General features: G+C 44.0%; 1 protein-coding gene across 1 annotated transcript in view; it reads left to right on the top strand.

Annotated features, from left to right (window-relative positions):
• trpc7b (transient receptor potential cation channel, subfamily C, member 7b) overlaps nucleotides 1–22,342 on the top strand; it is a 49,101-nt gene that overhangs the window by 2,035 nt on the left and 24,724 nt on the right. The window contains exons 2-6 of the mRNA XM_029771256.1: nucleotides 6,743–6,925; nucleotides 11,614–11,778; nucleotides 14,063–14,279; nucleotides 18,669–18,902; nucleotides 20,109–20,373. Coding sequence (XP_029627116.1) covers nucleotides 6,743–6,925; nucleotides 11,614–11,778; nucleotides 14,063–14,279; nucleotides 18,669–18,902; nucleotides 20,109–20,373 — 1,064 coding nt within the window. The remainder of the gene's footprint in view (nucleotides 1–6,742; nucleotides 6,926–11,613; nucleotides 11,779–14,062; nucleotides 14,280–18,668; nucleotides 18,903–20,108; nucleotides 20,374–22,342) is intronic.

The following is a 22,342-nucleotide window of genomic DNA, read 5'->3' as shown; positions in this document are numbered from 1 at the left end:
ATTTGGAAAGGCACACACCTGTTTATATAAGGTCCCACAGTTGACAGTGCATGTCAGAGCAAAAACCAAGCCATGAGGTTAAAGGAATTGTCTGTGGAGCTCTGAGACATGATTGTGTCGAGGTACAGATCTGGGGAAGGGTACCCAAACATTTCTGCAGCATTGAAGGTTCCCAAGAACACAGTGACCTCCATCATTCTTAAATGGAAGAAGTTTAGAACCACCAAGACTCTTCCTAGAGCTGGCCGCCCGGCCAAACTGAGCAATCCACGGAGAAGGACCTTGTTCAGGGGGGTGACCAAGAACCCGATGGTCGCTCTGACAGAGCTCCAGAGTTCCTCTGTGGAGATGGGAGAACCATCCAGAAGGACAACCATCTCTGCAGCACTCCACCAACCAGGCCTCTATGGTAGAGTGGCAAGACGGAAGCCACTCCTCAGTAAAAGGCACATGACAGCTTGCTTTGAGTTTGCTAAAAGGCACCTAAAGGACTCTCAGACTATGAGAAACAAGATTCTCTGGTCTGGTGAAACCAAGATGGAATTCTTTGGCCTCAATACCAAGCGTCACGTCTGGAGGAAACCAGGCACCATCCCTACGGTGAAGCATGGTGGTGGCAGCATCATCCTGTGGGGATGTTTTTCAGCGGCAGGGACTGGGAGACTAGTCAGGATCAAGAGAAAGATGAACGGAGCAAAGTATAGAGAGATCCTTGATGAAAACCTGCTCCAGAGCGCTCTTGGCCTTAGACTGGGGTGAAGGTTCACCTTCCAACAGGACAACGACCCTAAGCACACAGCCAAGACAATGCAGGAGTGGCTTTGGGACTCTGAATGTTCTTGAATGACCCAGCCAGATCCCGGACTTGAACCCAATCTAACATCTCTGGAGAGACCTGAAAATAGCTGTGCAGCAACGCTCCCCATCCAACCTGACAGAGCTTGAGAGGATCTGCATAGAAGAATGGGAGAAACTCCCCAAATACAGGTGTACTAAGCTCGTAGTGTCATACCCAAGAAGACTCGAGGCTGTATTCGCTGCCAAAGGGTCTGAATACTTATGCAAATGTAATATTTCATCATAATTTTTTTTCTAAAGACCTGTTTTTACTTTGTCATTATGGGGTATTATGTGTAGATCGATGAAGAAATGTTATTTTTACTCCATTTTAGAATAAGGCTGTCACATAACAAAATGTGGATAAAGTCAAGGGGTCTGAATACTTTCCAAATGCACTGTATACACTCATACTGTACACACGTTACCGTGTTAACAGCACACAATTGGTTCTTGAGTTTCATGCTGCAGTGTGGGATATACAGCCACAAGGACAGGAACAAGATTTAAGCCCGGAAGCTATGGGAGGGAGAGGAGGCAGAGGGGAACATTTTGGCATTGGGGGGGGAGGTAAAGTGAGGAGAAGGGTGCAGCGCTGACAGGTGCTTGGGTCGGCATTTGTCGTGACTGGAGCTGTCTGTCTGTCTGTCTGTCTGTCTGCTTCCCAGAACTGTAAATGAGAAATAGTCTCCTGGGGGACTTAGTTCTATTACCCTCCATCGCTCTCATTACACATTCATTATAACCCGTCTCTCTCTCCTCCTCCTCCTCTCTCCCTCTCTTTCTCTCTCACTCTAACTTCCCTCTCATCCTCCATCTAAATCTAACTTTCTCTAACTCTCTCTACCCTCTATCTCAACGAAAGGAAGGACATGACTAATCTAACAGGTCCCAGTGGGCTTTATCATTGCTGTTGTTGCCACCAGTGATGCCCTCTGTAATGTTTGTGTGGTTATGTGCAGTATCAGCCCTGTTTTCCCGGGTGATGTTGACACGGTGTCATGTATTGTCCAAGTGGGTTAAAGTGATAGGGACAACACACAATGTGGTCCTAATGTTCGGGATAGGGATTGTAGCAGACATTGTGTCTATGGTAGAGATAAGACTAGGGTCATAATGTTAGATGTGTGTTCATTTTGATGCTGTGAATTTGATGCAGTTAATTTGTAACAAATCCCACATTCATCTTACATTAGTTTGGCGCTGTCTGTTTCCTGACCGGCTAGACAGGTCCATCGCTCTCCTGTAGTGCCCCTGGACAGGACAGACAGACACACACACATGCATACACACACTCAGTGTCAATGAATCAGAATCACCTTTATTCACACAGACATGATCAATGTTTCAATTGTTTCAAGGCTTAAAAATCCTCTTTAACCTGGCTCCTCCCCTTCATTAGAATCCGAATCACCTTTATTCAACAATTATATTTCCACATACTGAGAGTTTTACTTGGTGATATGGTGCTGCTAGTGACAGACAACATACTGAGAGTTTTACTTGGTGATATGGTGCTGCTAGTGACAGACAACATACTGAGAGTTTTACTTGGTGATATGGTGCTGCTAGTGACAGACAACATACTGAGAGTTTTACTTGGTGATATGGTGCTGCTAGTGATAGACACCATTTAGAGACACAATACAGACAGAGGAGTTTACAAAAAATGTACATACATTCATATCGGTAGGGATGTAAGGGTGCTGAGGGTGCTGCACCCCCACCCCCAAAGTACTTCCCGCGGCTATGCATACATTATATGCAATTAGGTAGAGTGATATACAAATATACAGTGGATAATACAGTTGATATGACGTGGATTATACAATTGAAATACAGTGAATTATACAGTTGACATACAGTTGACAATACAGTTGATATACAGGGGATTATACAGTTGATATACAGTGGATTATACAGTTGATAGAAAGTGAATGTACAAATGAACAGTATCAGTGTATATATATCTAAATGCAGAGCGATGGACAGAGTGCCAATGCAGTATAGTGCAGTTATTTAAAGTACAGTTCATAGATGGCTTGATGTGGTGTGCAGCACAGAGTTCATAGATACATACTTTCAGAAAATATTAACACCCCTTCACTTTTTCCACATTTTGTTGTGTTACAGTTTGAATTTAAAATGGATTAAACTGAAATGATTTGTCACTGGCCTACACACAATACCCCATAATGTCAAAATGGAGTTATGTTTTTCGAAAAGTTTGCAAATTAATACAAAATGAGAAGCTGAAAATGTATTGGGTTAAGAAGTATTCAACCCCTTTGTAATGACAAGCCTAAATACGCTCAGGAGTAAAAATGTGCTTAACAAGTCACATAATGAGTTGCATGGTGTAACGGTCGTCGTAGTAAGTGGACCAAAGCGCAGCGGGTTGAGCGCTCATTATATATTTATTTTCAACACTTAAGAAAACGAAAACATATGAACGAACATGATTACAGGCTAAACACAGATATGCAATCACAACTTCCCACAAACCCCAAACAAAACACACCCCTCTATATAGGACCTTCAATCAGAGACAACGTGGAGCAGCTGCCTCCAATTGAAGGCCAAATCAATAAACTAAACATAGAACTACAAAGACTAGACTAGAACATAGAAATATACTAACATAGAACATAGCCCAAAAACCCCGGAAAACACTAACCAAACACCCCTCTACATAAACACACACCCCGAACCACATAAAACAAATACCCCCCTGCCACATCCTGACCACACTACAATAACAAATAACCCCTTTACTGGTCAGAACGTGACACATGGACTCACTCTGTGAGCAGTAATAGTGTATAACATGATTTTTTAATGACTACCTCATCTATGTACCCCCCACATACAATGATCTGTAAGGTCCCTCAGTTGAGCAGTGAATTTTAGACACAGATTCAACCACAAAGACCAGGGAGGTTTTCCAATGCCTCACAAAGAAGGGCACCTATTGGTAGAAGGGTAAAAGTAAAAATACAGATGTTGAATATCCTTTTGAGCATGGTGAAGTTATTAATTACATCAATACAATACACCCAGTCACTACAAAGATACAGGCATCCTTCGTAACTCAGTTGCCAGAGAGGAAGGAAACTGCTCAGGGATTTCACCATGACGCCAATGGTCACTTTAAAACACCTACAGTGTTTAACGGCTGTGATAGGAGAACACTGAGGATGGATCACCAACATAGTAGTTACTCCACAATACTAACCTATTTGATAAGAGTGAGTGCATGTGTCAAGCTTGAATTTGTGTGTGTGTGGTTGTTTGTTTATGAGTGTTTATGTGTGTGTTAGCATATCTGAGGGACCTCAAGCACTGGCCTGCAGAGCTCTGTGGGGTTCAAGGGAGCACATAAGGAGGCGGGAGTATGGAAGGATGAAAGAAGGAGCAATGGGTGAATGGATGAACGAGGCAGAGAAATATAAGAATGAGATAGGAAGAGATACATGAAGAGAAATGTAGGTTTTAGAGAGGGAGAGGGAGTGTTTGGAAAACGAATAAAATGTGTGTGTAAAAGAGAGATGGCAAAATATGAAGGGATGGGAGAGAAGGAGAGGGGGAGTGTGGTGTCAGAGCTGAAAGCTGTGAAATTGGCTCCAGAGCTGCACCTGGTTTTCGAACGGCTAATCAAGTCATTATACAAACACTAGCTGCACAGGAACATTCTACCACTCATCTCTCTACAGGAACATTCTACCACTCATCTCTCTCTTCTCTCCCTCTACAGGAACATTCTACCACTCATCTCTCTCTTCTCTCCCTCTACAGGAACATTCTACCACTCATCTCTCTACAGGAACATTCTACCACTCATCTCTCCACAGGAACATTCTACCACTCATCTCTCTCTTCTCTCCCTCTACAGGAACATTCTACCACTCATCTCTCTCTTCTCTCCCTCTACAGGAACATTCTACCACTCATCTCTCTCATCTCTCCCTCTACAGGAACATTCTACCACTCATCTCTCTCATCTCTCCCTCTACAGGAACATTCTACCACTCATCTCTCTCTTCACTCCCTCTACAGGAACATTCTGCCACTCATTTCTCGCTTCTCCTTATCTTCTGCTCCTTTAAGGGGGGGCTGAACTTCCTGATTTAGCCTGGGTTTCAATTTTCCTCATTAGGAAATGCGACTGAGAAAAATATTTGAGTCTTGGAGGTGTGCTTTGACGTGCGTGTCTCTTGTGTGTGTGTGTTGTAATATAGAAAGTGTTTGTACTTTCACTATGCCAAAACGGAAACCCAAATAGTCACTCCCCCATTTAGAAACAGTCTAACCAGGTCTAGTTTCTGGAAGTAGCCTAGGCTAGCTAGGAAGCTAGTCAACTTTTTTCCCCAATTAGTTTCAGCCAGCCACGAGTGACCGTGGCAAAGTTGGTAATACTTTGGATAGAGTATCTATGGGGCTAGTCAGGGATCATCAATAAATTGCACAGTGTAAATGGAACAATATTTTCATGTTGCACATCTTTTAGTTATCTTATTAAATGCTTTCAATAATTGTAGATACATTTTTACAATTTATAGTTGGTTAGAGGTTTTTAAGTAATTTAAATTTCAATTTGAAGCTATTGACATTTTAAAATATTGTTGCATGTACATTGTGTCATTTACTGATGGTCCCTTACTATCCCCACATATGGATATCAGATGTCAAACCAAATTGACCGTGGGTAATATGATTGGGTCATGTGCAGCTGCACTCCAAATTAATGTTTACTTGGGTGCTGCCAGCTGTGGGAAGGATTGAAATTAACCCAAGCCAAGGAAAACTCAGTATCTTTCATTATGTGGCATACAAGCTTTTCCAAATGATCTTGCAGATCTCAGTTTTGGAGAAGTCTGACTTTATGACCAAAATTATCCTATTAACTCTAAGGTCGATGTCCGCACCCCGCGGAAATCTAATAAACATAATAAAAATGACCTATAAAAATCTGTCAGTTGAAACTAGAGATATCTGTTGTTTTGCATTGTATCGCCAACATCCGTATGTAACACCATCTGCGGTGAAAGGTGACCGAGCCAGAGTGGTCTACTCTACCGTAGCGTCCGAACGGTTTGGCCTACAAACTATTATGACCTCTCTATGGAAAGATGAGACTCTCACTAACACTATGGTGTTTGTTCTCTATGACCCCTGAAGCATCTTGGGACTCGTCTGAAGTTGGTACAGCTGATCTGCCAACTTCTGTCTGTAGCGTCTGAACAGTTTGGGCTACACACTACTATGACCCATCTGTGTAAAGGTGAGACACTCACGAACACGTACACGTCGGTTTTACTCTAGGACGCCCACAGGCCTCAGAAGACTGATCTGATGGTCCCCCGGTACCAGTTGAACAAATAACTGGAGTATATATGGACACTGGTTAGTTCCAAAAATAAGGGGTTAAATACATGTCCAAAAAAATAACACAGATAAAGGACAGACACTTCAAAACAAACTTCCTTTGGATTTTTGGGGGACTATCTGTTGTTCCATGTAGTAAATCTGTTAGTCAATGTGTTTGTATGGGCTAATAGCAAGGCGAAAAATGTTTAATCAAATATTTTTTCTCTATTTTTTTTAACACTTCAAATCAAATAGCTAAATGATCATTAGTTTGACCTTCTTAAAACAATTCCATATAACTTAGCAGAACCCCCCCCCCCCAAGAGACTTATGGCTTAATATTGATTCCACATAGACTGTTTTCTATCAGAGAAGTTGTTCATATACTTCCGTTGCTCTTTAATATGTCTTTCCTTCTCTCTCCCCTTTTCTCTCCTCTCTTTCCATCCTTGCTATTTTCATGTGTCCCTTTCTCGGCCTCAATCTCTATCCTCCCACCATTCAACCTCCCCCTCACTCCCTTTCTCTCTCTCCATAGAATGACTACAGGAAGTTGTCCATGCAGTGTAAGGACTTTGTCGTGGGGGTGTTGGACCAGTGCAGAGACACAGAGGAGGTGGAGGCCATCTTGAACGGTGACGTGGACAATGCCCCGCCCAGCGAAAACAACCGGCCCTGCCTCGAACGCGTCAAACTGGCCATTAAATATGAGGTCAAAAAGGTGACAAACCCTAACCAGGACTGCAACCTGATCGCGTTGCTTGACACTGTTGTAAATGACTAACGTTACATTTTGTTTTAGTTTACATGGCAGTATTTATCTGATAGCATCAGTGGTGGAAAAAGTACCCAATTTTCATACTTGAGTAAAAGTACAGATATCTAAAAATATACTTAAGTATCAAAAGTAAAAGTACAAGTATAAATCATTTCAAATTCCTTACATTAAGCAAACCAGATGGCCACGTCCACACTCCAACACTCAGATATAATTTACAAGCGAAGCACATGTTAGTGAGTCCATCAAATCAGAGGTAGTAGGGATGACCAGGGATGTTCTTTTGATAAATGCTTGAATTGGACCATTTTCCTGTCCTGCTAAGCATTCAAAATGTAACGAGTACTTTTGTATCACTTTTCAGGAGAAGACCCAGATGCAGACAGTGTCGAAGTAACGAAAGTGTATTACTAGAACAGGCAAGCAAAATGGCAGGCAAAATGACAGTTCAAGGGCAGGCAGAGGTCAGTAATCCAGATCAGAGTCCATACAGAGTACAGAACGGCAGGCAGTCTCGGGGTCAGGGCAGGCAGAGGTCAATAATCCAGGGTGGTGTGACAAGGTACAGAACGGCAGGCAGGCTCAGGGTCGGGGCAGGCAGAGGTCAATAATCCAGTGTGATGTGACAAGGTACAGAACGGCAGGCAGGCTCAGGGTCAGGACAGGCAGAGGTCAATAATCCAGTGTGATGTGACAAGGTACAGAACGGCAGGCAGGCTCAGGGTCGGGGCAGGCAGAGGTCAATAATCCAGGGTGGTGTGACAAGGTACAGAACGGCAGGCAGGCTCAGGGTCGGGGCAGCAGAGGTCAATAATCCAGTGTGATGTGACAAGGTACAGAACGGCAGGCAGGGTCAGGGCAGGCAGAATGGTCAAAACCAGGAAAACTAGAAAACAGGAACTAGAACAAGAACAAGACAGGAGCAAGGGGAAAACCGCTGGTAGGCTTGACGAACAAAACAAACTGGCAACAGACAAACAGAGAACACAGGGCTAAATACACTGGGGATAATAGGGAAGATGGGCAACACCTGGAGGGGGGTGGAGACAAGCACAAAGACAGGTGAAACAGATCAGGGTGTGACACTTTTGGGTGTCAGGGGAAATGTACATCATTTTCTTTTGGAATGTAGTGAAGTAAAAGTAAAAGTTGTCAAAAATTTAAATAGTAAAGTACAGATAACCCAAAAAACTACTTAAGTAGTACTTTAAAATAGTTTTACTTAAGTACTTTACACCACTAGATAGCATTGATTTTACATGAAGCATTTGACCGCATTTGTCTGTTTGACCTTATTGTTTACTGGTGTATGTGAAAATGTGGATTTAGGTTCAGTCTAGAAAATTCAGGGAGAGCATTGGATCGGTGATGTAGTATTGCAGTAGTGATGCAGCACACACATTTCTGTGTGTGTGTGCATGCATGTGTGTGCATGCGTGTGTGTGTGTGTGTGTGTGCGTGTGTGTGCGTGTGTGTGCGTGTGTGTGCGTGTGTGTGCGTGTGTGTGTGTGTGTCCCAAGTCCTGGTAGCGTTTGTAAATATCAGACTATCGAGCCTGTCTCAGAGTGCTGATCCCTCTCATACCAGAAGTGTTTCAGCTAAATGTCAAACCACATCACCTCTCCCTACATTACCCGGGACTCACAGAGACTGACACACACAAACACACACACACTCATACACACACAGTTCAACAATAAACGTATACATGTTTATCTGACCTTATGGTTGATGATCCTGTATTGAAACATCATGAGACATTAGTACCATCAGGTCTCATATCATCTAAGCCATAATAATGTAGACTCCAGCCTGTCTGTAAGCATCCAGGGACACAGTAAAGTGTAGTGTATGGGGAGCGTGACCACAGCAGTGTGTTAATCAACCTGCCAGACTGGCCCCGGATACTAGTGTGTAAACTGAGGGACACAGATATACACACACACACACATGTATACACACACGAACTTAGAGGGTGTCTCAGGGAGCGTTGGGATATGCAAAAAAACACATTTCCAAATCACAAATATTATTATATTATGCACAATTGTGTATGTGTTAAACAGGACAAATATAAGCACCCACTAAATGATGAATTATTATTAGTCATTACAGACGGAGAATAGCTGACAGGAAGAACAGATTCATTTAAAGTGCAAACTTTTCCTGTGGTGCGCTTTTTGAAGAGTTTAAATTATTTTAAAAGTTGGAATTTGCCAGCAAATATTTGTGATTTGTATCCAACTTGAATGCACTGCAGGGAACTGACTGAACCTTTATACTTGGCTTATTTTATTGCTCAAATCAAATCTAATTGTATTAGCCACATGCGCCGAATACAACAGTGGAATGCTTACTTACAAGTCCCTAACCAACAATGGAGTTTACAAAATATACCAATAAGACTAAGAAATAAAAGTAACAAGTAGTTAAAGAGCAGCAGTAAAATAACAATAGTGAGACTATATACAAGGGGGTACCGGTACAGAGTCAATGTGCGGGGGCACCGGTTAGTTGAGGTAATATGTACATGTAGGTAGAGTTGTTAAAGTGACTATGTATAGATGATAACAACAGAGAGTAGCAGCTGTGTAAAAGGGGGGGGGCAATGCAAATAGTCTGGGTGGCCATTTGACTAGATGTTCAGGATTCTTATGGCTTGGGGGTAGAAGCTGTTTAGAAGCCTCTTGGACCTAGACTTGGCGCTACGGTACCGCTTGCCGTGCGGTAGCAGAGAGAACAGTCTATGACTAGGGTGGCTGGAGTCTTTGACAATTTTTAAGGCCTTCCTCTGACACTGCCTGATATAGAGGTCCTGGATGGCAGGAAACTTGGCCCAAGTGATGTACTGGGCTGTACGCACTAACCTCTGTAGTGCCTTGCGGTTGGAGGCCGAGCAGTTGCCATACCAGGCAGTGATGCAACCAGTCAGGATGCTCTCGATGGTGCAGCTGTAGAACCTTTTGAGGATCTGAGGACCCATGCCAAATCTTTTCAGTCTCCTGAGGGGGAATAGGTTTTGTTGTGCCCTCTTCCCGACTGTCTTGGTGTGCTTGGACCATGTTAGTTGTTGGTGATGTGGACACCAAGGAACTTGAAGCTCTCAACCTGCTCCACTAGAGCCCCGTCGATGAGAATGGGGGCGTGCTCGGCCCTCTTTTTCCTGTAGTCCACAAGCATCTCCTTAATCTTAGTTACGTTGAGGGATAGGTTGTTGTCCTGGCACCACACGGCCAGGTCTCTGACATCCTCCCTATAGGCTGTCTCGTCGTTGTTGGTCATCGGCAAACTTAATGATGGTGTGCCTGGCCGTATCGTCATGAGTGAACAAGGAGTACAGAAGGGACTGAGCACGCACCCCTGAGGAGCCCCTGTGTTGAGGATCAGCATGGCGGATGTGTTGTTTCTAACCTTACCACCTGGGGGCGGCCCATCAGGAAGTCCAGGATCCAGTTGCAGAGGGAGTTTAGTCCCAGGGTCCTTAACTTATTGATGAGCTTTGAGGGCACTATGGTGTTGAATGCTGAGCTGTAGTCAATGAATAGCGTTCTCACATAACTGTTCCTTTTTGTCCAGGTGGGAAAGGGCAGTGTGGAGTGCAATAGAGATTCATCATCTGTGGATCTGTTATGGCGGTATGCAAATTGGAGTGGGTCTAGGGTTTCTGGGATAATGGTGTTGATGTGAGCTATGACCAGCTTTTCAAAGCACTTCATGGCTACAGATGTTGAGTGGTACGGGTTGCTAGTCATTTAGGCAGGTTACCTTAGTGTTCTTGGGCACAGGGACTATGGTGGTCTGCTTAAAACATGTTGGTATTACAGACTCGGACAGGGAGAGGTTGAAAATGTCAGTGAAGGTTGAAAATGCCAGTTGGTCAGCGCATACTCGCAGTGCACGTCCTGTTAATCCGTCTGGCCCTGCGGCCTTGTGAATGTTGACCTGTTTAAAGGTCTTCTCACATTGGCTGTGGAGAGCGTGATCACACAGTCTTCCCGGAACAGCTGGTGCTCTCATGCGTGTTTCAGTGTTATTTGCCTCGAGGCAAGAATATAAGTAGTTTAGCTCGTCTGGTAGGCTCGTGTCACTGGGCAGCTCTCGTCTGTGCTTCCCTTTGTAATCTGTAATGGTTTGCAAGCCCTGTCACATCCGACGAGCTTCAGAGCCGGTGTAGTACGATTCGATCTTAGTCCTGTATTGACACTTTTCCTGTTTGATGGTTTGTCGGAGGGCGAGATTTCTTATTAGCTTCCATGTTAGATTCCCGCTCCTTGAAAGAGGCAGCTCTAGCCTTTAGCTCAGTGCGGATGTTGCCTGTAATCCATGGCTTCTGCTGTAGCTATATGACGGTAGTTTTAATTATTTTATACAGTTCATGGCCCACACTTCCTGTCAGCAGGAGTAAGAACTGTTCACACTTCCTGTCAGCAGGAGCAGAACTTTGTGCTTTGTTAATATACAGTAGCCATCTTTATGTAAGTGTGGGACAGTGTGTTTTCATCTCGCTCTCTCTCTCTCTTTCTCTCTTGCTTTCTCTTTCTCTCTTGCTTTCTCTTTCTCTCTTTCTCTCTCTCTCTGTTTTTAAATTATATTTAATGTGTTTCCATCTCTCTCTCTCTCTCTGTCTGTAGTTTGTGGCCCATCCTAACTGCCAGCAGCAGCTGCTGACTATCTGGTATGAGAACCTGTCAGGTCTGAGGCAGCAGTCCATCGGGGTCAAGTGTTGGACCGTTCTGGGGGTCAGCTTGGGTCTGCCCTTCCTGGCTCTCGCCTACTGGATCATGCCCTGCAGCAAGGTAACGAATGTAGGCAGACACACCTACAGTATACACACTCACACACACCTGCGTGCTCAAGTACACACACAGACAAGGGAGGGGGGGGTTGTCATGTGTGAGTGGTTGAGTGTGTGTGTGTGTGTGTGTGTGTGTGTGTGTGTGTGTGTGTGTGTGTGTGTGTGTGTGTGTGTGTGTGTGTGTGTGTGTGTGTGTGTGTGTGTGTGTGTGTTTGAGATCTAGAGTGTCGGAGCAGTAATACCCTTGTGGGGGTTCTAGGGGCTGTTGTCAGTAAGATGATTTCTAACCAATCGAAGACAAACAGAGAGGCTAATCCTCCTATAGCAGGAGGAAGACACTGTAAGTATCACACTAACCTTAACCTCCACTGGCAGGTCCCTCCCAGCATCCTCTCTGACACTGGCACAGCCTCTGAAGAGACAGAAAGAGAAAGGAAAGGACATAGAAAGAGAAGAGAGAGATAAAGAGAACAAGCCAAGAGGACGAGAGAAGGGGAATTAAGTGGGTAGGGAGAGGATTGGTGACAGGAGAGTGGAGAAGGATGCATAAGAGTGAGCGAGAGAGAGGAGAGGAAATGGACAGAGACTAAGGGAAAAGGAGGGAGAGATGTACAGGGAGACTGATGGAGTCCGATAGAAAGACAGACAGAGAGAGAGAGAAAGATGGATGGAGGGAGTATGGATTGAGGGGGTGATCAGAGATGGTCTCTGCTGATGATGTCTGTAATCATTACATCTAATAGGACCATATCAGGGTCCAGTCACCCCTTTTACTGCTGCTAACACCTACTGAGAGAGACACAGGCAGCCAAGACCCCTCCACACTGAGAAGTACAGCAGGATCTCTCCCCACCTCATTCTGCTGAGAATCCAAATGGAACCCTATATTTTTTCCCTATATAGTGCACTATGTTTGACCAGAGACATGTGTTCCCTGGTCAAAAGTAGTCCATTACATTATAGGAATATGGTGCAGTTTGGGACGTAGCTAGTTCCTGTCCAGAGTAAACAGATGGGAAAGACACACACCTGATTGATTAGGTTAAGATGGCAGTGTTTGTGGCGGCAGGTAGTCTAGCATTTAGAGCGTTGGGTCAGTTACCAAAGGGTCGCTTGTTCGAATCCCCAAAATCTGCCGATGTGCCCTTGAGCAAGACACTTACATCTAATTGTGTCTGTAAGTCGCTCTGGATAAGAGTGTCTGCTAAATGACTGATGTAAATGTGGTGACCAACACCCTTGATGTATCTGTTGGTGATGTGGGACACGCACACAGCACAATGGCTGTGTGTTAAATGAACAAGCTGGCCAATATGTGTATGGTTGTACTTATGTGAGTGAGTGTTAATATTTACAAATACATGTGATTTTGAGTGCATAGTTTTGAATGTTCAGTGTGTCGATCTGCATCCCTCTGAAGCATAGTTGTGTTTGTGTTGGTGTACCACTCTGTACCTGTCTGATTCTCTATTACTGAATAGTAGAACACACAACCAGATTCATATTTCACACACACTGTCTTATTTAGTGTTTTCTCTTCACATTTTCATGTCTGGACATGGGCCACTGGAGGGTCAATAAAATAGAAGGTCTGTTAGCTACACTCCAATGGAGAAATGTTCTATTCAATTGACAGGAGTATTGAGTCTGACTCAAAGTCTGACTTAGCTGATCCCTAAGTCTGACTTAACTGAATATGTCTTGTTTTTCAGCCTCAGGTTTCAGACCATAGTCCACACTAGTTCCACTAAGTCAGTTTATTATGACACCTCCGGACAGTGATACTGTTTCTTTGCAATATCATGTACACGTTTAACATGGTACTATTACATTTAAGCAATAAGGCACCTCGGTGGTTTGTGGTATATGGCCAATACCACGGCTAAGGGATGTTCTTAGCACGACGGAACGCGGAGTGCCTGGATACAGACCTTAGCCGTGGTATATTGGCCATATACCACAATCCCCTGAGGTGCCTTATTGCTGTTTAAACTTGTTACAAACATAATGACAGCAATAAAAATACATGTTTTGTCATACCTGTGGTATATGTTCTGATATACCACGGCTGTCAGCTAATCAGCATTCAGTGCTTATAATTACATTTGAATCATTTAGTAAACACTTTTATCCAGAGGGACTAGTGCATTCATCTTAAGATAGCTAGGCAAGACATCCACTTCACAGTCATAGTAAGCAGACATTTTCCTAGATAAAGCAGCTATGAGCTAAGTGTAAAGAAAGGCTAATACAACTGTTGTATTTTTTGACCCTGTTTGTTTTAGTTGGGTCAGATCCTGAGAAGTCCTTTCATGAAGTTTGTGGCCCACGCTGTGTCATTCACCGTCTTCCTGGGCCTGCTGGTCATCAACGCCTCAGACCGCTTTGAGGGGGTCAAGAACCTGCCCAACGAGACCATCACTGACCACCCTCGTCAGGTGTTCCGGGTCAAGACCACTCAGTTCTCCTGGACTGAAATGCTGATCATGAAGTGGGTGCTGGGTGAGTAGGGGAGAGGGAGAGGGGATAGAGGTAAGAGGGGAGGGGATGGATTAAGAGAGAGAAAGAAAGAAGGAAAGGATGGAGAGAAAGAAATAGGAAATGAAAGAGAAAGAGAGAGAGAGAGAGACAGGTACCCACAAACATAAGATCAATCATTACAAAACACTCAGCTGTTTTCTCCGTCTTTTCTTTCTCTCTCCCCCCCTCGCTCTCTCTCAATTAAATGTATATTTATTCCATTTCAATTTAATGGCTTTTATTGGCATGGAAAACATGTGTTTACATTGCCAAAGCAAGTGAAATAGATAATACACAAATGCGAAATGAAAAAAAAGTGAAACAGTAAATGTTACACTCACAAAGTTCCAAAAGAATAAAGCCATTTCAAATGTCATATTATGTCTATATACAGTGTTGTAATGATTTGCAAAAAGTTAATGTACAAAAGGGAAAATAAATAAACATAAATATAGGTTCTTCACTGGTTGCCCTTTTCTTGTGGCAAGAGGTCACAAATCTTGATGCTGTGATGGCACACTGCGGTATTTCACCCAGTAGATATGGGAGTTTATCAAAATGGAAACTGTTTTCAAATTATTTGTGGGTTTGTGTAATCTGAGGGAAATATGTGTCTCTAATATGGTCATACATTTGGCAGGAGGTTAGGAAGTGCAGCTCAGTTTCCACCTCATTTTGTGGGCAGTGTGCACATAGCCTGTCTTCTTGTCACACCCTGTTCTGTTTCACCTGTCCTTGTGCTTGTCCCCACCCCCTCCAGGTGTCACCCATCTTCTCCAATATCCCCTGGGTATTTAAATCTGGGTTTTCTGTCTGTCTGTGCCAGTTTGTCTTGTATGTTCCAAGTCAATCAGTGTGGTTTTTCCCGTGCTCCTGCCTTTTCTATTCTCTCATGCTAGTCCTCCCGGTTTTGACCCTTGCCTCCTTTCTGGACTCTGTACCCGCCTGCCTGACCATCCTGCCTGCTCTGACCTCGAGCCTGCCTGCCACACTGTACCTCCTGGACTCTGAACTGGTTTTAACCTTTTGCCTGTCCACGACCATTCTCTTGCCTACCCCTTTTGGATTATTAATAAATATCAAAGACTCAAACCATCTGCCTCCCGTGTCTGCATCTGGGTTTCACCTTGTGCCCTTATACTTCTCTTGAGAGCCAGGTCTGCCTTCGGTGGCCTTTCTCAATAGCAAGGCTATGCTCACTGAGTCTGTACATATTCAATGATTTCCTTAATTTTGGGTCAGTCACAGTGGTCAGGTATTCTGCCACTGTGTACTCTCTGTTTAGGACCAAATAGCATTCTAGTTTGCTCTGTTTTTTTGTAAATTCATTCCAATGTGTCAAGTAATTCTTTTTTTTGTTTTCTCATGATTTGGTTGGGTCTTATTGTGCTGCTGTCCTGGGGCTTTGTGGGGTCTGTTTGTGTTTGTAAACAGAGGCCCAGGACCAGCTTGCTTAGGGGACTCTTCTCCAGGTTCATTTCTCTGTAGGTGATGGCTTTGTTATCCTCTCTAGGGTAGGTGGCACCAAATCGTCCCACCTACGTAACAGCCAGTTGAATCCTGTGGCGCGATATTCAAATACCTTAGAAATGCTATTACTTCAATTTCTCAAACATATGACTATTTTACAGCATTTTAAAGACAAGACTCTCGTTAATCTAACCACACTGTCCGATTTCAAAAAGGCTTTAACAACGAAAGCAAAACATTAGATTATGTCAGCAGAGTACCCAGCCAGAAATAATCAGACACCCATTTTTCAAGCTAGCATATAATGTCACAAAAACCCAGAAGACAGCTAAATGCAGCACTAACCTTTGATGATCTTCATCAGATGACAACCCTAGGACATTATGTTATACAATACATGCATGTTTTGTTCAATCAAGTTCATATTTATATCAAAAAACTGCTTTTTACATTAGCATGTGACGTTCAGAACTAGCATACCCCCCGCAAACTTCCGGCGAATTTACTAACAATTTACTACATTACTCACGATAAACGTTCACAAAAAGCATAACAATTATTTTAAGAATTGTAGATACAGAACTCCTCTATGCACTCGATATGTCCGATTTTAAAATATATTTTCGGTGAAAGTACATTTTGCAATATTCTAAGTAGATAGCCCGGCATCACAGGGCTAGCTATTTAGACACCCAGCAAGTTTAGCCTTCACCAAACTCCGATTTACTATTAGAAAAGTTTGATTACCTTTGGTGTTCTTCGTCAGAATGCACTCCCAGGACTTCTACTTCAATAACAAATGTTGGTTTGGTCCCAAATAATCCATAGTTATGTTCCAACAGCGGCGTTTTGTTCGTGCGTTCAAGACACTATCCGAATGGTAAATAAGGGTCACGCGCACGGCACATTTCGTGACAAAATATTTCTAAATATTTCATTACCGTACTTCGAAGCATGTCAACCGCTGTTTAAAATCAATTTTTATGCCATTTTTCTCGTAAAAAAGCGATAATATTCCGACCGGGAATCTGCAATTAGGTAAACAGACGAAAGAAAATAAAGCTGATGTTTAGGCCAAGGTATGTATAGTTTTTTGTGTGCTCCAGGGCAATGGTGTCTAGATGGAATTTGTATTTGTGGTCCTGGCAACTAGACCTTTTTTGGAACACCATTATTTTGGTCTTACTGAGATTTACTGTCAGGGCTCAGGTCTGACAGAATCTGTGCAGAAGATCTAGGTGCTGCTGTAGGCCCTCCTTGGTTGCTGACAGAAGCACCAGATCATCAACAGTAGACATTTGACTTCAGATTCTAGTAGGGTGAGGCTGGGTGCTGCAGACTGTTCTAGTGCCCTCGTCAATTTGTTGATATAGATGTTGAAGACTGTGGGGCTTAAGATGCATCCCTGTCTCAGCCCACGGCCCTGTGGAAAGAATGTGTGTTTTTGGCCGATTGTAATTGCACACTTGTGTTGATTCTAAGATTTGTGTGTGATCATGTATGTGTTTTTGCTGTTTGTTCTTTGTAATAGAGCCAAAAAGATTGGAGAAGTGGTTTATCCACACATCTCTGTTTTGTATATATAACTCTTCTTTTTGTTTGTTTCGAGTTTTCCAATTTTACCAGAAGTGGTTAGATTCTATGGATTCTTCAATTATATGAGCTGATTTCTGACGTGCTGTACCTTCTTTTTTCCGTAGTGTATGTCTGTATTGTTTTAGTGATTCACATTTACATTTACATTTAAGTCATTTAGCAGACGCTCTTATCCAGAGCGACTTACTCACCATAGTGAAGGTGTAGGCTCAGGTTTTCTGGGTCTCTATGTCTTTGGTTGGATAGGTTTTTCAATTTCTTTCTTAGGTTTTTGCATTCTTCATCAAACCATTTGTCATTGTAGTTAATTTTCATAGGTTGTCTCCTTGACATTTTTAGATTTGATAGGGAAGCTGAGAGGTCAAATATACTGTTTAGGTTTTCTACTGCCAAGTTTACACCTTCACTTGAATGTGTTGTTGCCTAATTGTTTTTTGGTTGATTTCTACACTACTTTCCTTCCATCTATAGCATTTCTTAATATTATTTAGTTCCTTTTGTGACTCATGATTGAGTATTGCTCTGTTCAAGTAGACTGTGGTTTTGCTGTGATCTGATTGGGGTGTCAGTGGGCTGACTGTGAACGCTCTAAGAGTCTCTGGGTTGAGGTCAGTGATAAAGTAGTCTACAGTACTACTGCCATAGGAGTCTCCTCGAAGCCTACCATTGACTATGTACATACCCAGCGTTCGACAGAGCTGCAGGAGTTGTGACCCGTTTTTGTTGGTTATGTTGTCGCTGTTGTGTCTAGGGGGGCATATGGGGGAGGGAATGCTGTCACCTCCAGGTAGATGTTTGTCCCCCTGTGTGCTGAGGGTGTCGGGTTCTTGTCCAGTTCTGGCATTTAGGTCACCACAGACTAGTGGGCCTGGAAATGGTTGATCTCCCCCTCTAGGATGGAGAAGCTGTCATCGTTAAAGTATGGGGATTCTATTGGGGGGATAAAGGTAGCAGACATGGGGACATTTTTCTCTGTTAAGAACATGTCCTTATTAATTTCTAGACGCATGTAAAATGTTCCTGTTTTGACTAATTTAATAGAGTGAGTTAGGTCTGCTCTATACCAAATTAGCATACCTCCTGAGTCTCTTCCCTGTTTCACACCTGGTAGTTTGGTGGGTGGGACTACCAGCTCTCTGTAACCTAGAGGGTAACCAGTGGGTCCGTCTCATCTATACCAAGTTTCTTATCGGTTTCTCTCTCTAAGTAAGTAAGCATTTCACGGTAAGGTCTACACTTGTTGTATTCGGCGCATGTGACAAATAAAGTTTGATCTCTCTGTCTGTCTTTCTCTCTGTCTCTCAGGTATGATCTGGTCGGAGGTCAAGGAGATCTGGGTGGACGGTCCTAGAGAGTATGTGAATCACCTATGGAACGTGTTAGACTTTGGCATGTTGTCTATCTTCGTAGCATCGTTCACCGCTCGGCTCATGGCCTTCCTCAAGGCCTCCAAGGCCCAGCTGTACGTAGACCAGTTTGTGACCAACGAAGACATCCGCAACGCGTCTCTACCTACTGAGGTTGCCTACTACACCTATGGTGCGTGGAAATATACAGTTGGCATTCTCATTTTCTACCCTTCTACGAGTGTCTACATTAGCCACTGTGGACTAGTACCCATTACAGTACGCTGCTCAAGCCCCCTAATCATTGCCGTCATCTTGTGGTGTGGGGTTGTTATGACAACGACTGTTTAAGGTAAGCTGCTACGCAGTCTGCATACACACGCATATGCCAGCCTCCCCACTGTTTACACACAAACACTTTGAAACAGCCAACAGACAATGACGCACTCAGTCACACGCCCCGATCTCTGGTAGCTGTCTGTGTGCGTATGTGTTTATCTCTCCTGGTGGTTTTGAAATTAGGAAGTCTTTTTCAAAGAATAAAAACAAAATGATTATGAGTAAACAAAGTGTTCGTATTGAACCGGCGCTGTAAGTTGTCCAATATTCCCTTAAGACTTCACTCTCCCATATCTTCAAACAACTCCTAATGGGAGGATGTAGCTCAGCGGTGCTTCATTCATGTCCTTTCATTTGTCCTTTTCTCTTCTACCCTGTGTTTCTATCTTCTGTCACCCCCTCTCACTTTCTCTCTACTTCTTCCCCATCCCTCTCTCTCATGTTTCCTCCCTCCTGTTCATCTCTCTGTTTCTCTATTTTGCTCTCTCTCTTCTCTCACTCTCATTTTCTCTCTCCCTCCCCTTTCTCTCTCTCTAATGTATATCTCTCTCTCCCTGTCCCTCTAATCCCTGCATCTCCATCCATGTTTCTCTCTCCCTTACCCCTTCTCCTTTCACCTACCTTGAAATTACATTCACTTTCAACTCTCACTCTCCCAACAACATCTCATAGTTTTGCTTTGACGTGATGTATTATGAATAAAGGTTTATGTTTGACGCATTAATTCCACGTGTTTACAGGGTTAATTCTGCATGGTAACAGGGTTAAAACAGAAACAGCTCAAAGTTGAACAGTTTAAGGATTACTTCCGAGGGATTACGGTTAGGGCTATGGTTTGGGGATGGCTTAAAACAAAGTCATAAAAATGACTCGCTATCACCATCAGGTATCATCAGTATTCTCAGTATTCTCTCCGTGTGCCAGAGCTCTGTGAACTGCCGTAGCGCCGTGGTCTGAGCAGCACTCTTCAGCTCCGAGGATCACGAGTTCGCACGTCCAAAATCAGTCTGTTTCTAGTGATCAGGCTCCTCTCTTCCTTCCCCTCCCCTCCCTCTTTCAGCCAGGAATAAGTGGCGTCCGTCGGACCCCCAGATCATCTCAGAGGGTCTGTATGCCATCGCTGTGGTGTTGAGTTTCTCCCGCATCGCCTACATCCTGCCGGCCAACGAGAGCTTCGGCCCGCTCCAGATCTCCCTGGGCCGGACGGTGAAGGACATCTTCAAGTTCATGGTCATCTTCATCATGGTGTTCGTGGCCTTCATGATCGGCATGTTCAACCTTTACTCCCACTACCTGGGAGCCAAGTACAACCCTGCCTTCACCACGTGAGTGGGACCACACACACACACACACACACACGCATCTTCAACCTCTACTCCCACTACCTGGGAGCCAAGTACAACCCTGCCTTCACCACGTGAGTGGGACCACACACACACACACACACACGCGCATCTTCAACCTCTACTCCCACTACCTGGGAGCCAAGTACAACCCTGCCTTCACCACGTGAGTGGGACCACACACACACACACACACACACACACACACACACACGCGCATCTTCAACCTCTACTCCCACTACCTGGGAGAAGTACAACCCTGCCTTCACCACGTGAGTGGGACCACACACACACACACACACACACGCGCATCTTCAACCTCTACTCCCACTACCTGGGAGAAGTACAAGCCTAGCTTCTCCACTTCACACTCACATACTGTGTAGAGAGATAGAAAGAAAGTAAGGCTGAGTTTTTATCAAAGCTCTCTTCTGAAACGACAGGTGTAAGACGCGTCTGGCCACATCTCTGACCAGTTTATTAGTAGACATCCGCCATGATGTTTTCTGGAATCTTGCCGGTCCTTTCACATCAGGGATGACAGGCAAAATTGGGACTCATTCAATATCCGTCTGTTGTTTTTAGCAACGTTGCTTTGGGATATCAATAACCTTTATCCTGAGGCAGGCTCATTTAGGAACCATTTGTCATGGTTTATCTTAGAGAGAGAAGGCACACGCATTCAGACACTGTCAGTCTTCTTCCCTCCTCTCCTCTCCTCCTCTCCTATCTCCTCTCCTATCTCCTCTCCTCTCCTCCTATCTCCTCTCCTATCTCCTCTCCTCTCCTCCTCTCCTCTCCTATCTCCTCTCCTATCTCCTCTCCTCTCCTATCTCCTCTCCTATCTCCTCTCCTATCTCCTCTCCTCTCCTCCTCTCCTATCTCTGTATTAACTCTCCTCCTCTCCTATCTCCTCTCCTGTGTCATATGACTCAGACTGAAAGTTTCCACGCAATCATCTTTTAGTCACTTTGCTAATGGGTTTTGAGTCCAGCCTGCCTGTCAGTCAGTCAGTCAGTCTGTCAGTCTGTCGGTCGGTCAGTCTGTTTTAAGTTGTGAGTTAGAGAACCGTGGCATGTAGGATGGGTTCTGCTTGGCTGATCACAAAGAACTGCCAGTCTGCTGAGGTGGTACTGGTATAATTTTCTAAGGCCGACTCATCACTTCTACTCCCTCGCAGCGGATACGCAGCGGATACGCAGCGTCAGGGCTGTATTTTGGACTCTAAGGCCCGATTAGTATCGTCTAAGTGTTGTTGATGTGTTTCTACCTGAACACGAGTTAGATCAGTCTGCAATAAGAAAGACTTTGCCTTGAAACATAGTTGGGACTTGTTTCTGATGTCAGTTTTGAATTGCTAGTGTGAGCTGTTATGAGTCAACTCTTCCATTGAAAAGTTGTTACTCATGCCACAAGGGGTCAGTATGACTGCAGTTCTGACTCGGCTTGCATCAGAAAATCACAGTAACTGTTGAGTTTGTCTATATTTGAAGGTGTCAACATACATTCCATCACTCCTTTCTATGTTGCTGTATGACTAATGTATGTGTGTGTGTGTGTGTGTGTGTGTGTGTGTGTGTGTGTGTGTGTGTGTGTGTGTGTGTGTGTGTGTGTGTGTGTGTGTGTGTGTGTGTGTGTGTGTGTGCATACGTGCGTGTGTCTGTTATTGCTCTGTGTGATTAAGTATAGTTGACAGGGCAGGTTTTGATGGAGGATGGTAGAGAGGGCTGGGCTGATGTCTCTGGTGGTGATGGAGGCAGGTGTCAGTGATAATGATACCTCAGATGGAGGCACGCTGAGTGGGTGCCAGGGAGAGGGTGAATGAGGGTGTCTGGAGGATGGCTTGAGGGTTCAGACTGCTAAGGTGCAGCTGGAGAAAGTTTAATCAAAAGGCCCTTATGGCTATTATGTCTTGCCTTCAGAAGCAAACTGACTCACTGATTCACTCACA

Source organism: Salmo trutta, chromosome 13, assembly GCF_901001165.1.
Source record: "Salmo trutta chromosome 13, fSalTru1.1, whole genome shotgun sequence".
In the NCBI taxonomy this organism is placed as follows: Eukaryota; Metazoa; Chordata; class Actinopteri; order Salmoniformes; family Salmonidae; genus Salmo; species Salmo trutta.
This window is presented reverse-complemented; position numbering and strand designations above follow the sequence as displayed.